General features: G+C 44.0%; 1 protein-coding gene and 1 long non-coding RNA gene across 3 annotated transcripts in view; one reads left to right on the top strand and one right to left on the bottom strand.

Moving 5' to 3' along the window:
• The window catches only part of LOC137377149 (uncharacterized), a 152,047-nt gene extending 137,393 nt beyond the window's left edge, over window positions 1-14,654 (bottom strand). For both annotated transcript variants that reach the window (XR_010976366.1, XR_010976367.1), the window contains exon 1: window positions 14,420-14,654. This is a non-coding gene — a long non-coding RNA (uncharacterized lncRNA). The remainder of the gene's footprint in view (window positions 1-14,419) is intronic.
• On the top strand, window positions 14,233-17,018 carry LOC137377147 (histone H2A.Z). Its single transcript, XM_068046515.1, has 5 exons — window positions 14,233-14,346; window positions 14,458-14,535; window positions 14,752-14,865; window positions 16,264-16,393; window positions 16,529-17,018. The coding sequence occupies exons 1-5, from the start codon at window positions 14,344-14,346 to the stop codon at window positions 16,588-16,590; spliced, it is 387 nt and encodes a 128-aa protein (XP_067902616.1). The 5' UTR covers window positions 14,233-14,343; the 3' UTR covers window positions 16,591-17,018.
• The last annotated feature ends 983 nt before the right edge of the window (window positions 17,019-18,001 follow it).

Below are 18,001 nucleotides of genomic sequence, written 5' to 3'. Positions count from 1 at the left end.
AGGTGGAGTCACACGGTATAAGAGGTGAGCTGGCAACATGGATACAGAACTGGCTCGGTCACAGAAGACAGAGGGTAACAGTGGATGGGTGTTTTTCTGAATGGAGGGATGTGACTAGTGGTGTTCCGCAGGGATCAGTGCTGGGACCTTTGCTGTTTGTAGTATATATAAATGATTTGGAGGGAAATGTAGCTGGTCTGATTAGTAAGTTTGCGGACGACACAAAGGTTGGTGGAGTTGTGGATAATGATGAGGATTGTCAGAGGATACAGCAGGATATAGATCGGTTGGAGACTTGGACGGAGAAATGGCAGATGGAGTTTAATCCGGACAAATGTGTGGTAATGCATTTTGGAAGGTATAATGCAGGTAGGAGGTATACAGTAAATGGCAGAACCCTTAGGAGTATTGACAGGCAGAGAGATCTGGGCGTAAAGGTCCACAGGTCACTGAAAGTGGCAACGCAGGTGGATAAGGTAGTCAAGAAGGCATTCGGCATGCTTGCCTTCATTGGTCAGGGCATAGAGTATAAAAATTGGCAAGTCATGTTGCAGCTGTACAGAACCTTAGTTAGGCCACACTTAGAATATTGCATGCAATTCTGGTCGCCACACTACCAGAAGGACGTGGAGGCTTTGGAGAGGGTACAGAGGAGGTTTACCAGGATGTTGCGTGCTCTGGAGGGCATTAGCTATGAGGAGAGGTTGGAAAAACTCGGATTGTTTTCACTGGAATGACGCAGGTGGAGGGGCGACATGATAGAGGTTTACAAAGTTATGAGTGGCATGGACAGAGTGTATAGTCAGAAGCTTTTTCCCAGGGTGCAAGAGTCAGTTACTAGGGGACATAGGTTTAAGGTGCGAGGGGCAAAGTTTAGAGGGGATGTGCGAGGCAAGTTCTTTACACAGAGGGTGGTGAGTGCCTGGAACTTGCTGCCAGGGGAGGTGGTGGAAGCAGATACGATAGCGACGTTTAAGAGACATCTTGACAAATATATGAATAGGAAGGGAATAGAGGGATGTGGGCCCCGGAAGTGCAGAAGGTGTTAGTTTCGGCAGGCATCAAGATCGGCGCAGGCTTGGAGGGCCGAATGGCCTGTTACTGTGCTGTACTGTTCTTTGTTCTTTGTTCATATTCAGCTGGCCTCAGACACCGGAAACATCAGAGGAATGTATGATGGCATTAAGAGAGCTTTTGGGCCAACCATCAAGAAGATCGCCCCCCTCAAATCTAAATCAGGGGACATAATCACTGACCAACGCAAACAAATGGACCACTGGGTTGAGCACTACCTAGAACTGTACTCCAGGGAGAATGTTGTCACTGAGACCACCCTCAATGCAGCCCAGCCTCTACCAGTCATGGGTGAGCTGGACATACAGCCAACAAAATCGGAACTCAGTGATGCCACTGATTATCTAGCCAGCGGAAAAGCCCCTGGGAAGGACAGCATTACCCCTGAAATAATCAAGAGTGCCAAGCCTGCTATACTCTCAGCACTACATGAACTGCTATGCCTGTGCTGGGACGAGGGAGCAGTACCTCAGGACATGCACAATGCCAATATCATCACCCTTTATAAAAACAAAGGTGACCGCGGTGACTGCAACAACTACCGTGGAATCTCCCTGCTCAGCATAGTGGGGAAAGTCTTTGCTCGAGTCACTCTAAACATGCTCCAGAAGCTGGCCGAGCGCGTCTACCCTGAGGCACAATGTGGCTTTCGTGCAGAGAGATCCACCGTTGACATGCTGTTCTCCCTTCGTGAGATACAGGAGAAATGCCACGAACAACAGATGCCCCTCTACATTGCTTTCATTGATCTCATCAAAGCCTTTGACCTCGTCAGCAGACGTGGTCTCTTCAGACTACTAGAAAAGATTGGATGTCCACCAAAGCTACTAAGTATCATCACCTCATTCCATGACAATATGAAAGGCACAATTCAACATGGCGGCACCTCATCAGACCCCTTTCCTATCCTGAGTGGCGTGAAACAGGGCTGTGTTCTCGCACCCACACTTTTTGGGATTTTCTTCTCCCTGCTGCTTTCACATGCGTTCAAGTCTTCTGAAGAAGGAATTTTCCTCCACACAAGATCAGGGGGCAGGTTGTTCAACCTTGCCCGTCTAAGAGCGAAGTCCAAAGTATGGAAAGTCCTCATCAGGGAACTCCTCTTTGCTGACGATGCTGCTTTAACAACCCACACTGAAGAGTGCCTGCAGTCTCATCAACAGGTTTGCGGCTGCCTGCAATGAATTTGGCCTAACCATCAGCCTCAAGAAAACGAACATCATGGGGCAGGACGTCAGAAATGCTCCATCCATCAATATTGGCGACCACGCTCTGGAAGTGGTTCAAGAGTTCACCTACCTAGGCTCAACTATCACCAGTAACCTGTCTCTAGATGCAGAAATCAACAAGCGCATGGGAAAGGCTTCCACTGCTATGTCCAGACTGGCCAAGAGAGTGTGGGAAAATGGCGCACTGACACGGAACACAAAAGTCCGAGTGTATCAAGCCTGTGTCCTCAGTACCTTGCTCTATGGCAGCGAGGCCTGGATAACGTATGTCAGCCAAGAGCGACGTCTCAATTCATTCCATCTTCGCTGCCTCCGGAGAATACTTGGCATCAGGTGGCAGGACCGTATCTCCAACACAGAAGTCCTCGAGGCAGCCAATATCCCCAGCTTATACACACGATTGAGTCAGCGGCGCTTGAGATGGCTTGGCCATGTGAGCCACATGGAAGATGGCAGGATCCCCAAAGACACATTGTACAGCGAGCTCGCCGCTGGTATCAGACCCACCAGCCGTCCATGTCTCCGCTTTAAAGACGTCTGCAAACGCGACATGAAGTCCTGTGACATTGATCACAAGTCGTGGGAGTCAGTTGCCAGTGTTCGCCAGAGCTGGCGGTCAGCCATAAAGGCGGGGCTAAAGTGTGGCGAGTCGAAGAGACTTAGCAGTTGGCAGGAAAAAAGACAAAAGCGCAAGGGGAGAGCCAACTGTGTAACAGCCCCGACAAACAAATTTTTCTGCAGCACCTGTGGAAGAGCCTGTCACTCTAGAATTGGCCTTTATAGCCACTCCAGGCGCTGCTCCACACACCACTGACCACCTCCAGGCACTTACCCATTGTCTCTCAAGATAAGGAGGCCAAAGAAGAAGGTATTCCAGCAGAACAAATGCTGGTCAATGCACAATGACGCAGAGTAACTGCATGCAAGTAATGACTATTATGACTCATTTTCTTAGTCAGAGATATTGATGTTCATCCAGAAATATCAATGATAATTTGCATTTTCAAAGTAGTAATATGTATAGTCATTTGGTGGTACAGAACTTGAGTATTGCTGAAAATAGAGAAATTTTGTCGAAGCTTTTCATCTTGCACTCATCAGGACAATTTGAAAGAATACCTATGTAAGGGAAGCAACAAATTTATAACTATATAAGAGTTATATAAGATTGTCGTAAAGTGGACTTTGATTGGTAGAGGCTTTGCCATGGATAATGCACCAGTTTATGGTGACTGACAGTTAATTGACCAGCTTTGTTTGAAATTTAAACCAGCTTGACTCTGACTGGTCAAGGCAATGCCCTGAGCGAATGGCTGCCCTTTATTTTGTTTATCTGAAACAGGCACAATGTGTGTACATGTTCTTTCTGTCAGCAAATAATAGGGCCCTGTGTCTTAATATATGTAGCATCCAGTACACACAAATGTGCCACACTGCAAGCCCGACTGACAATCTTAAATTGGTTGTCAGCGTAATTCTTAGCACACTGAGGATTATTTAGCAAATGTTGTCCAATCGCGGAATCACATCTAATGTTGGACACTGTGTTTTGAGTTTTGTAAGCACGAGCTGGTTGTGTACAGCCTGAACCTTGCCCATTGTGAACAGCAGAAGGGACATGTTGTTTGATACGATTCGCCAGTCTTTGGGACGTACGGCCTATATACCTAGCATCACACTGGCATTGAAATTCAAATATCACATGACTCATTTGTGTGATAGGCAGAATGTCTTTTTGGCTTGATGGCAGCATCCTGTTAGTGGCGAACACCACATGTGTTGCTACTGCATAGTAGCAGCATGAAACAGCTAGCTTTACCTGTTGCTCAAGTTTTTGGGATACATTCCAGGGTAATCGGAGGTAGACTGGGTACTTTTCAGGGCTGAAAATGACGACCTTAGGCCCGTTCATAAGTTTGCACGATATACAAAAATATATACGAGAAATTATCTGATCAGGGTAGTCATTGTCATGCAGGCTAAGCTTTGATTCGCCCTATTTCAGCATCAAGCTTGCATGGTGAGCAAATGGCTCATCCCTATTTACAAGGTTGCCGATAAGGCCAATCTTATAGCGCATGGAACTGTAAGAGTCCCAATGCGTGTATTGACCAGTGAAGTTGGGTTTCGGTAGACCGTGGTAGAGAACCCCTTCGCAGATTTCTTAACTAGTACGCCAAGGAAAGGAAGCTCATTTGATTGTCGGTCGGGCTCGCAGTGTGGCACATTTGTGCCTACTGGAAGCTACATATATTAATACACAGGGCCCTGTTCTTTGCAGACAGAAAGAACATGTACACACATTGCGCCTGTTTCAGTTAAACAAAATAAGTGACAGCCATTTGCTGGTTCATGCCTCAGGGCATTGCCTTGACCAATCAGAGTCAAGCTGTCTGGTTTAAATTTCAAACAAAACTTGGCAGTTAACTGTCAGTCACCATAAACTGGTGCATTCTCCATGGCAATGCCTCGACCAATCAGCGTCCACTTGCCAACCAATCAGCACTCTCTTCTCATGCAGTATAAGTTTGTTACATTGGTATTCTTGCGAAATGTCCTGATGAGTGCAAGACGAAAAGCTTCAACAAAATGTCTGTAGTAATATGTCCCAAGGTGCTTCACAGGAGAGTTATCAGACAAAATTTGACCCTAAACCACACAAGGAGATATTAGGACAGGTGATAAAAGCGTGTTAAAGAGGTAGGTTTTAAGGATTAACTTAAAGGAGAAGAGCGAAGTAGCAAGGCGGAGAGGTTTAGGGAGGGAATTCCAAAGCTTAGGGCCCAAGCAGCTGAAGGCACGGCCACCAACGGTGCAGTGAAAGAAATCAGAGATGTGCAGGAGAGTTCTTTTATCTTGATAAATTAGTTCTGCGAGGTGGTGTGACTCTGAACACTAAATATGTTTCCTTTATTTCAAAGGTGTGTTGCGTGTGTCAAGCGTGAGGTGGGAAGGGTGGCATGAACCAAATTGGAAGGATTAAGAAAGGGAAAACAGAATATGAGAGTAAACTAGCAAAAAACATAAAAATGGACTGTAAAAGCTTCTACAGGTATGTAAAAAGAAAAAGATTAGCAAAGACAAATGTGGGTCCATTACCAGCGAATTCAGGAGAATTTATAGTGAGGAATAAGGAAATGGCAGAGAAACTAAACAACTCCTTCGTGTCTGTCTTCACAGAGGAAAATATTAAAAACCTTCCAGAAATAATGGAGAATCAAGGGACCAATGTAAATGAGGAACTGCAAGATAATATTAGTAAAAAAAAAAGTAATAGAGAAATTAATTGGGCTTAAAGTAGATAAAGCCCCTGGACCTGATGATCTATATCCGAGTGTTGAAAGAGTTGGCTGTAGAGATAGTGGATGCATTGATGGTCATCTTTCAAAATTCTATGGACTCTGGAATGGTTCCTGCAGATTAGAAGGTAGCGACTGTAACCCCACTATTTAAGAAAGCTGGGAGAGAGAAAGCAGGGAGCTACAGACCTGTTAGCCTAGTTGTAGGTTGTAGGGAAAATTCTAGAATCTATAATAAAGGATGTGATAACAGGACACTTAGTAAATAATGGTAGGATTGGGGATTGGGCAGAGTCAACATGGATTTATGAAAGGGAAATCATGTTTAACAAACCTGTTGGAGTTTTTGAGGATGTAACTAGCAGAACAGATAAAGGGGAACTGGTGGATGTGGTATATTTAGATTTTCAGGAAGTTTTTGATAAGGTCCCACACAAGAGGTTAGTAAACAAAATTAGAGAACATGGGATTGTGGGGGGGTGGGGGGGGGGGGGTAGTGGGGGAATATACTGGCATGGATTGAGAACTGGTTAATGGACAGAAAACAGAGAATAGGAATAAATGGGTCATTTTCAGGTTGGCAGGCTGTGACTAGTGGGGTACTATAAGGATCAGTGCTTGAGCCCCAGTTATTCACAAACTATATCAATGATTTGGATGTGGGGATTAAATGTAATATTTCCAAGTTTGCAGATGACACAAAACTAGGTGGAAGTGTGAGTTGTGAGGAGGATGCAAAGATGCTTCAAGGGGATTTGGGTAGGCTAAGCGAGTGAGCAAAAATTTGGCAGATGGAATACATTATGGAGAAATGTGAGGTTATCCACTTTGGTTGGAAAAACAGAAATGCAGAGTATTTCTTAAATGGTGAGAAGCTGGGAAGTGAACTGGCAAATTAGGTTAAGGGATAGATCAATAGAGAAGCAGACATTTAATGGGATATTTCAGAATACACAGAATAGATACATTTCAATGAGTAAGAAAAATTCCAAGGGTGGGACCCGCCATCCATGGTTAACTAAAACAGTTAAAGATAGTATCAAACTTAAAGAAAAAGCATATAATTGTGCAAAGATGGGAGGCAGGTCAGAAGATTGGACAGAATATTGTTATGATCCTGTAGATTTTTTTTCCGGGAAGAATGCAGTGTGCCTTTAAGGCTGGAAAAGGAGCAGTACTGCTTTAAGGCAACAAGTTCCAGAGATTGAGTCAAAGGATGCATTCTCATTGCCATAGGATACAGCCAGCTTCAAATATGCATTCTTGTTGCCGTAGGATACAACCACTCAGGACCAAGGACACGACATACAGTGTTGCCAATTGACGTATAAAACTAGCTGAAAAACTGGCTTTTGAGATACAGTTAACAGATATACACACAGACTGTCTGCCAGCATATACTGAAGGAAAAGACAACTCTCACTCAGTTTATTTAAAGCCTATTTATTATACTCTCAGAATTCTGATGCCAAGCCAGATCCATTTCTTAAAAGAAAATAACCAAATTCCTTTAACTACTGAACTGTAATAGCTGAAATTCATCGCTGGAAAAGAAGAGCATCAATTCAACTGCTGAATTAGACTACAGACTGTTCTACTGTTGAAGAACCTTTTTTCCCCCATCGGATGGCTGTGAGGACTTCAAGCAACCTTAGACTGGTCCACGTTGGAAGAGTCCACTTCAGCAGGAGCATAAGTCTGGAAGGACACTATTTTTCTCTATTTTAAATGTTTAAATCTTAGTAGTTCTTAGTAATTACTAATCTTAGTAATTTAGTTTTTCTAATTAAATGGTTTATTTGTTGATATAAAGTTAGCCTCATTCGGGGGTTAATAGATGGTACAATTTGGCTGGGTCTTTGTTTAATTTGGAAAGTTTAAAATGATATGTGAGCGATCTGTGGAGGGATGGGACTGAATCAACAGTGTGTTTCTCCCACCACAATCAGAATCATATATTTTGATTGGGGGTTTTGTCTTGAGCGGTCGGTCGTAACAATATAAAAAAAGCAAAGAATGACTAAAAGATTGATAAGGAAGGTAAAATTAGAGTACAAGAGAAAGCTAGCTAGAAATATAAAGACAGATAGTAAGAGTTTCTATAGATATTTTAAAAAGAAAAGAGTTAACAAAGTGAGCATTGGTCCTGTAGAAAGTGAGTCTGGGGAATTATTAATGGATAATAAGGAGATGGCAGATGAATTGAATAGGTATTTTGCATCGGTCTTCACTATTGAGGATACAAGTAACATCTCAATATTAGCAGTAAGTCAGGAAATGGAAGGCAGGGAGGAACTCAAGAAAATTACAATCACCAGGGAAGTGGTATTGAACAAATTGTTGGAGCTGTGGGCTGACAAGTCCCCGGGTCCTGATGAACTTCATCCTAGGGTGTTAAAAGAAGTGGCTAGTGAGATAGTTGATGCGTTCGTTTTAATTTTCCAAAATTCTCTAGATTCGGGGAACATTTTGTTCGATTGGAAAATAACAAATGTAACTCTTTTATTCAAAAAGGGAGGGAGACAGAAAGCAGGAAACTACAGGTAGTTGGCTTAACATCTGTCTTAGGGAAAAGGTTAGAAGCTATTATTAAAGACGCTATAACAGGGCATTTAGAAAAGATCAAGGTAATTAGGCAGAGTCAACATGGTTTTGTGAAAGGGAAATCATGTTTAACCAATTTATTGGAGTTCTTTGAAGGAGTTACATGTGCTGTGAATAAAAGGTAGATGTGTTGTACTTAGATTTCCAGAAGGCATTGGATAAGGTGCCACATCAAGGGCTATTGCAGAAAATAAAATTTCATGGTGTAGGAGGTAACATATTGGCATGGATAGAAGATTGGCTACTAACAGGAAATAGAGAGTAGGCATAAATGGGTCATTTTCTGGTTGGCAAGATGCAACGAGTGGTGTGCCACAGGGATCTGTGCTGGGGCCTCAATTTTTTACATTTTATATAAATGACTTAGATGAAGGGACCGAAGGTATGGTTGATAAATTTGCTGATGACACAAAGATAGGTAGGAAAGTAACTTTTGAAGAGGACATAAGGGGGCTACAAAGGGATATAGATAGGTTAAGTGAGTGGGCAAAGACCTGGCAAATGGAGTATGATGCGTAAAAGTGTGAAATTGTCCACTTTGGCAGGAAGAATAAAAAAGAAACATATTATCTAAATGGTGAGAGATTGCAAAGCTTTGAGATGCAGAGGGATCTGGGTGTCCTAGTGCATGAATCGCAAAAGGTTAGTATGCAGGTACAGCACGTAATTAGGAAAGCTAATAGAATGTTATCATTTATCGCGAGGGGAATTGAATACAAAAGTAGGGAGGTTATGCTTCAGCTATACAGGGCATTGGTGAGACCACATCTGGAGTACTGTGTTCAGTACTGGTCTCCGTATTTAAGGAAGGATGTAAATGTGTTGGAGGCAGTACAGGGAAGGTTTACTAGGCTATTACCTGGAATGGGCAGGCTGTCTTACGAGGAAAGATTGGACAGGCTAGGCTTGTATCCGCTGGAATTTAGAAGAGTAAGAAGTAACTTGATTGAAGCATATAAGATCCTGAGGCGTCTTGACAGGGTGGATGTGGAAAGGATGTTTCCCCTAGTGGGAGAATCTAGAACTAGAGGTCACTGTTTAAAAATAAGGGGTCGCCCATTTAAGACAGAGATGAGGAGAATTTTTTTCTCTCAGAGGATCGTGAGTCTTTGGAATTCTCTTCCTCAAAAGGCAGTGGAAGCAGAGTCTTTGAATATTTCTAAGGCAGAGGCAGATAGATTCTTGATAAGCAAGGGGGTGGAAGGTTATCGGGGGTAGGTGGAAATGTGGAATAATCAGTTTAACCATGAACTTGTTGAATGGCGGAGCAGGCTCAAGGGGCCGAGTGGCCTACTCCTGCTCCTAATTCGTATGTTTGTATGTATGTTCGTAAGTCTTGAATTTCAAAGGGACTTGGTTGTCCTTGTTCATGAGTCACTGAAAGCTAACATGCAGGTAAAGCAAGCAATTAAGAAGACAATTGGTATGTTGCCCTTCATTACAAGAGGATTTGAGTATAGGAGTAAGAGAGCTTTGGTGAGACCGCACTTGGAGCTTAAGGTCTGCTACCCGACCCGAACCCGACGGGACCAGACGACGTGTCAGATTCGGGTCCGACTTACGGGCACGGGTCGGGCCGGGTGCGGGTCGGGCCAGACACACATGGTAAGTGCTCTGCTGGTAAGTATTAAAAATAAAAAACTTACCTGAGCTGGGAGTCCGGGACAAAACTGAGTCTGTGCAGTGAGCGAGTGATGTCACTGTGACGTCATCGCGCATGTGCTGCAGCTTCGTGGAGCTTCCCAGTCGGAAGGTAAGTAAACGGATGGTCTGGTCGGTCTTGGGTCAGGTCGAGTAGTGGCGGGTTCGGGTCAGGTCGGGCTCGGGGCAAAATTGGAGGGACTCGGGCCGGGTCAGGCTCAGGTCTGCTGTGGATTGGTCGGGTTCGGGTCAGGTTCTTTTTCCCGACCTGAGCAGGCCTGTATTTGGAGTATTGTGTACAGTTTTGGTCTCCTTACCTAAGGAAAGATATACTTGCCATAGAGGGAGTGCAACGAAGGTACACCAAACTAATTCCTGGGATGGAGCAATTGTCATATAAGGAAAGATTAAATAGACTGGACCTTGATTCTCTGGAACTTAGAAGAATGAGAAGTGATCTCATTCAAACATATAAAACTCTTACAGGGCTGGACAGGGTTGATGCAGGAAGGATATTTCCCCTGGCTGGGGAGTCCAGAACCAGGGGACACAGTCTCAGAATAAGGGGCAGGCTATTTAGGATGAGATGAGGAGGAATTTCTTCACTCAGAGGGTTGTGAATCTTTTGAATTCTCTGCCCTAGAGGGCTGTGGAGGCTCAGTCGTTGAGTATGTTCAAGGCTGAGATCAATAGATTTCTCCATATTAAAAACATCAAGGGATACTGGGTTAGTGCAGGAAAGTGGCGTTAAAATAGAAGATCAGCCATGATCTCACTGAATAGCAGAGCAGGCTCGAAGGGCAGAATGGCCTACTCCTGCTCCTATTTCTTGCGGTCTTATGTTCTTAAACCTTAATACAAAAGCAAAATACGACAGATAATGGAAATCTGAAATAAAACAGAAAATACTGGAAATCCTGCTGAGCGGGTCTGGCAGCCCTTGATGAAAAGTCACAGACTTGAAACATTAACTCTGTTTCTCGCTCCACAGATTCTGCCTGACCTGCTGCACATTTCCAGCATTTTCTGTTTTGGAATTCTTAATGGCCATGTCCTTACAGTATGTCCAGTCTTTTAATTTGGGATGTCCCGAGGTTGTGTAAAGTGCTATATAAATGTAAGTCTTTCTTACATTGAGACGCATGAGAAATGCAGTAATTGTTGAACAATCTTAGCTTCCTAAATCAATTTAATTAAATTCCACAATTATTTTTAAGTTGTTCTAATGATTAATTTCTCAATTTCCTACCCTGGCCAGGCCAGTCTCCCATTCATTCCCTGAAGTTATAAATGACAATTGTCATGCAGGCCCCCACCTGCCAAGAATGAGGCATATTAATTTTGTCATATGAACATTGATTTTAAACTGTTGCTGGAGCGAGGAAATGACTTGTTAAACGGATCAGCCGTGGCTGGAAAAAACAGTTACATACTAACAGACAGTGCTTGTGGAGACAAAGGACAATTCCCTGACACATTCAACCCACAATGGACTTTGATCACCAGACATTGAAGGTGAGTAAGCTCACATTCCAGGATGACTGCTAAGATGGCCGAATCAACAAAAAGACATGGTCAAACCAGCTAGTCACATGACTAACTGGCTGGGCAACCTGAGTTTTTTTGAATTGTACAGACAGTTTTGAGAGAGAGACTGTTTGCTCCTGGATTGTAAAGACTCCTCCTGGCTGGCTCGCCACAGCCTTTTCTTTCTGCACCTATCTCTTTCTCACGGAACTCCAAATCCACTGAAAATGTGAACCTCAAGAGAGAAAAGTCTCCTACATCGAACAAGGTTTAAGAAGAATACTGGGCCCCAACAAAAAGTAAGACTACCTACAATCAAGGGCACTACAGTGAGCTTGAAGAACAGTAACCAAAGCCATCTTCAGATATTGCCTCAAACTTTTCCACTTTATTTCTTCTGCTCTTTTCTGTCTCTATCTGCATGTGTGTTTATCGCGTATGCATGCTAGCATGGGCGCATCATGTATCCATAGGCGTTAACCGAATTAGAGTTTAAGTTTAATAAAGTTCAACTTTTCCTCTTTAGACCTAAGAAAACCAGTTTGGCTGGTTTCTTTGCCTTACTATTGGAAAGAAGTGAACAAGGATTCACCATGGGGGAGCTAAAAAAACGGTGTGTTTTAAATAAACCCTGTTACGGTAAGACCAGGTGAAGGCTGAGAGGGAACCCTAGACCCCTTTCTCACCCGGTCATAATACAATGCTTAGTCATGTTTAGTTTAGTTTAGTTTAGAGATACAGCACTGAAACAGGCCCTTCAGCCCACCGAGTCTGTGCCGACCATCAACCACCCATTTATACTAATCCTACACTAATCCCATATTCCTACCACATCCCCGCCTGTCCCTATATTCCCATACCACCTACCTATACTAGGGGCAATTTATAATGGCCAATTTACCTATCAACCTGCAAGTCTTTTGGCTTGTGGGAGGAAACCGGAGCACCCGGAGGAAACCCACGCAGACACATTCCAGTTTATTGATGTATTATTATTAACTGTTCTCACATCTCTTATTCGCACCATTCATTTATCACCTCCAATTCTAATTGGCTTAGCCTTCCCAGTTCCGACAGATATTCTTAGGCAAATAAAATGCAAAATGAAACCCCTGCAAATGCTGAAAAACTTGAGACAAAAACAGGAAATGCTGATGCACAGGCAAGTCAGCATCTGTGGAAAGAAAAGGGTTAATGTTTTATAAAGGGCCCTGTTCAAAACATGGACTCATCAATTCTGCCAATAATTAATAGAAAATCCAAATTAATTTCAATGAGGCAGCGAATTCTTGGCAGTATGCAGAATTCACTGCAGTACTCAAATTCATTTGGATATCTGCTTATAATTATTGGATAAATTTATTACACATTGGATTAATTGACAAGGATTTACTGAATTATGAAAAGAATATGAAGTTCAATCTATAGCGGAATATCTGTCTTCTGGATGTGATGTAGACATAAAGGATCCCGTGGCACTATTTTGAAGTAGAAACACAGAATCATAGAAAAATTACACTACAGAAGGAGGCCATTCAGCCCGTCATGTCCGCACCGGCCGAAAAAACTAGCCGCCCAATCTAATCCCACCTTCCAGCACCTGGTCCATAGCCTTGCCGGCTACAACACTTCAGGTTCATGTCCAGGTATCTTTTAAAAGAATTGAGGGTTTCTGCCTCCACCACCGTTCCTAGCAGTGAATTCCAGACACCTACCACCCTCTGCGTGAAAAAGTTTTTCCTCATGTCCCCTCTAATCCTTCTACATTAAATCTGTGCCCCCTGGTAACTGACCTCTCCACTAGGAGAAACAGGTCCTTCCTGTCTACTCTATCTAGGCCCCTCATAATTTTGTACACCTCAATTAAGTCACCCCTCAGACTCCTCTGTTCTAAGGAAAACAACCCTAGCCGATCCAAAATAAAAACAAGAAATGCTGGAACCACTCAGCAGGTCTGGCAGCATCTGTGAAAAGAGAAGCAGAGTTAACGTTTCGGGTCAGTGACCCTTCTTCGGAACTCAAGCCTAGCCTATCCAATTTTTCCTCATAGCTGCAATTTTCGAGCCCTGGCAACTGTGGCCGAATTATCCCTGGTTTCCTGGGGCCAATAATTATCCTTCAGTCAACATCACAAAGAACATAAGAACTAGGAGCAGGAGTAGGCAATTCAGCCCCTCGAGCCTGCTCCGCCATTCAATACGATCATGGCTGATCTCATCTTGGCCTCAACTCCTTTCCTGCCCGTTCTCCATAACCCTTCAACCCATTTCTAACAGATTATTTGAGTCATCATCACATTGCTGTGCACAAATTGGCAGCTGTGTTTCCTACAGTACAACAGCAACTACATTGCTAAAGTACTTCATTGGCTGTAAAGTGATTTGAGACATCCGGTGGTCGGGGAAGGTGCTGTAGAAATGCAACTCATTCTTTTTGCATAAATGCAAATCTTCCTTTCTGCGGACTTTGGGCTCTTGATATGTTGCAGATATGTTTCAGTGCTATAGTCTCCCCAACATTGACAATGGCTGCTTTTTAGTGTTTCTGGTAGAGGTTTGGTGCAGGCAACAATTTAGCAAAGTTTTCTTCCTAAAATATTTCATTACTCCCTAGTTAATTTGCTGACTCTATTTGCAATTGAAACATGCATCTCTCTTGCCGCTTAAAGTGCAGCTTGTACGTTAGTTGAGAAACTGGTTGCTTTGCTCCCCTTGTGCTTTGCTGGGTGCGCATCACCACGTGCCACGGGCACGTCGCACGCTCACGTACGGACGCGCGCACGCAACCCGCCAGCCGGACGTCACGCCCCCGCACGCTCGGGCTGCTCCGATTGGACGCCGCCCATTGGTCAGTCGCTCTGATCCCAATAGCCCGGATGTCGGCCGGGCTGGACTATAAATTGGGGGGCCGGGGGCGAGGCGGGAGCGCAGAGCGGTTTGAAAAAATAGTTGAGAGGACACGCGGTGGCAATGGTGAGGCGGCGAGTGCGCGATGGGTTAATTAACGGCGGCTGAGGTTGCCCCCGGTCGTTTTGTTCACTCTTACCAATTGCTAATGGTGTCTGGTTTTCTTTTCTCCGTCAGGCTGGCGGTAAAGCGGGTAAAGACTCCGGCAAGGCGAAGACAAAAGCGGTTTCCCGCTCGCAGCGAGCCGGGCTGCAGGTGAGCGTCTCCCTTCCTCCCCTCCCGCCCGCTGGCCGACCCCGTGATGTTGGCGCCTACAGCTGCAGCAGGGGCTCCTGCTACGGGTCCTCCCCGTGCGGGCGGGCGCCGCTCACAACATTTTTTTTTTAAACCCGCGCGTCGCCCAACGGTCAATCGCTTTTAAAATTTACAAAATAAATTTATTGTTTCTCGTGTCTTTTTTTTATTTTGCAGTTTCCGGTTGGTCGGATCCACCGGCACCTGAAGTCCAGGACCACCAGTCACGGGCGGGTGGGCGCCACGGCGGCGGTTTACAGCGCGGCTATCCTGGAGTATCTGACCGCCGAGGTGATGAGAGGGGTCGGTCGGTGTGTGGGGGGGGGTGGGAAAGGAAGTGGGACAGGAAGCCGGGGCCCCGGTCCGTCAGGGGAGGCTCCGGTTGATGGGGCCGTTAAAAAGGTTCCGTGTTCTCCCGCGCCCCGGCTTTTGTGTCCGGGTGATTATTCCGGGCCTACTCAGTTACCAGGGGCAGACCTCCATCCCTTCGCTCAGCCTAACCTGGATTTCTGCGTTTAAGATTGCAGTTTAATCCCTAGTATTTACGCTTCTATTTTGCACATTATCCCAAATAGAAAGCTGGTTAGCTTTTCTGAATTACAGGAGGCCATTCAGCCCCTCTAGCCTGTTGCACCCATTAGTGGATCATAGTTGATCTATTTATTTTATTTAGAGATACAGCACTGAAACAGGCCCTTCGGCCCCCCGAGTCTGTGCCGACCATCAACCACCCATTTATAATAATCCTACACTAATTCCATATTCCTACCACATCCCCACCTGTCCCTATATTTTCCCTACCACCTACCTATACTAGGGGCAATTTATAATGGCCAATTTACCTATCAACCTGCAAGTTTTTTTGGCATGTGGGAGGAAACTGGAGCACCTGACGAAAACTCACACAGACACGGAGAACTTGCAAACTCCACACAGGCAGTACCCTGAATTGAACCTGGGTCACTGGAGCTGTGAGGCTGCAGTGCTAACCACTGTGCTGCCCTTGATACTTTCAGGCCATCCTTTCATCACTACTTCTTGCAACACTTGGAGAATTGCATCTTGTTGGGTAGTTTACATGATTTAAACAAGGCACTTGACAGTCATTCAATGTCTCTTCTGGGTCGCTGACCTCCAAAGCATGTCAAGCTGCAGCTTCACGTTGGATCTGGAAGATTTCACACTCTGTTTTAGCATCTGCTATTTCATAGGAAGTGCTGCTCTTGACAGCATGTCAGCGATATACATCTCTGTATCCTAACTCTCAACTACCTGCCTTCCTTCTGAAATCTTGAATACCCTAAACAAAAATCAATCTCTATTTTTGAGCCACCAGCCTCAACAGCTTTTCTGGAGATTTCCCTATTTTGTTCTCTTTATAATGTTCCTGTGAAGTGCTTCGGAAGGTTGTGCTAAGGTTATAAATGTCTTGTTCCAGATTTCCGATTCTCTTTTGTCAGTGCTTCCTGATGTACTGAATAGCCTGGCTCTACTTATAATTTTAAGGTTATGCTCCCTTGCTTTGGACCCCCACTCTTGGGGGCAATAGTATCTATGCCCTCAAATCTTTCTTTCATAAACATGTGAATTGGATCATAACTCCAACTTCTATACCTTTTACATGCTAACCAGTTGTGCTTGGATGTTAACTACAGTTGAGTAGTTTAAATCCTTAACTTGTTTTGCCAGGTACTGGAGCTTGCAGGAAATGCTTCCAAAGACTTGAAGGTGAAGCGTATTACCCCTCGCCATTTGCAACTTGCTATTCGAGGCGATGAAGAGTTGGATTCCTTAATCAAGGCTACAATTGCTGGTGGTGGTGAGTGCTGTAATATTGTATAATTGGCTATGCTCCCTTGGGCTATACAATAGAAGTTTCCTGTGGGCCCCCTTTCCTTAACTTCATGTTGAGCTGTGGTGTCCTCTCTGCTGACTTGCTGCTTTTTGTTTTCAGGTGTCATTCCTCACATCCACAAATCTCTAATTGGCAAAAAAGGGCAACAGAAGACTGTTTGAGGATGGAAGCTTCCTTTTTTTTTAGGTTCATTACCTCAGGACTCCATCTCCAATTAATCAGCTGTAGAATTTATGGAGGATCTGGCTGGAAAGACACTGGACTTCTGAAAATGTGATCACATAGAAAAAACATTTTTATCTCAATAGTATTCAGGGGGATCTTTTTAAAGTAAGCTCAATCAAACTTCCCTGTGCACTGGTCTAGGAAAGCTAAATCTGGGACCATATCTTTATGGTGGAACTGTAACGGAGTGACCTGGAGGCATTCTCTAGTTACTGCCTTTTTAATAGAGCCCCTGTTGCAATGTTTTAAATGCAGGAAGAGCTCATTGCTTGTATAACTTTATTTTTGGAGTGGATTTAAATTTGGATTGTTTGTTCTGACTGTCTACTTTGAATGACTTTTCAATAAAATGTATAACAAAATATCTAGCTTGTGATTCCTTTTGAAGGAGGATTCAACTATCATTGCAAACAGTTGGGAGGCAGTTCACCTAGCTTTGGCCCACTTTACTGTCTTAAGCAGATACTCTTCTATTAAATTGGATGGCAGGAGTTCAGTTGGATCAGTGTTTTAATGAGCTATATATTGCCATGCTTTGCCACATGCCCTTGACTTGCTAATTTCATAGCTAAATATGGGAGCATGATAGCTAGAATATAACAATGAATTTGTCTGGATAAAACTGTTGTGAACAAAAGCATTGAGTTCCAAATTCTAACTAGAGTGGCCCACAAGCTCTAACCAAATAGATTGTCAGGGTTTATTTTAAATGCTAATGTAAATCGGCAGTGGTTAGCACTGCAGCCTCACAGCTCCAGCGACCTGGGTTCAATTCTGGGTACTGCCTGTGGAGTTTGCAAGTTCTCTCTGTCTGCCTGGGTTTTCTCCGGGTGCTCCGGTTTCCTCCCACAGCCAAAAGACTTGCAGGTTGGTAGGTAAATTGGCCATTATAAATTGCCCCTAGTATAGGTAGGGAAATAGTGACAGTTGGGGATGTAGTAGGAATATGGGATTAGTGTAGGATTAGTATAAATGGGTGGTTCATGGTCGGCACAGACACGGTGGGCTGAAGGGCCTGTTTCAGTGCTGTATCTCAACTAAACTTTCTATGTTCTAAACTAAATCCTTTTTTCCACTGGTTATTGGGAAACATTCACTTTTTGCTGCAACAGGACAATTGAGGTCCTAGTACAGCAAGGCTAGTGGCTACTTAGAACTACCATGATTGAATTGCCATTGTGCCATGAGTAAGTATCTAAATGTGACCATCCATTTATAGGAATAATTGTGCAAATCAGCTGTGGCTGGATTAAGATTTCATTAGCTTTAAAAATCACTTGCAAGTCAATAGTGGAGGGAAAACCATTGAAGTTGGACTACAAATACCTGCTTCATTCCCTGTTAACT

Source organism: Heterodontus francisci, chromosome 1 (genome assembly GCF_036365525.1).
Source record: "Heterodontus francisci isolate sHetFra1 chromosome 1, sHetFra1.hap1, whole genome shotgun sequence".
NCBI classification, from domain to species: Eukaryota; Metazoa; Chordata; class Chondrichthyes; order Heterodontiformes; family Heterodontidae; genus Heterodontus; species Heterodontus francisci.
This window is presented reverse-complemented; position numbering and strand designations above follow the sequence as displayed.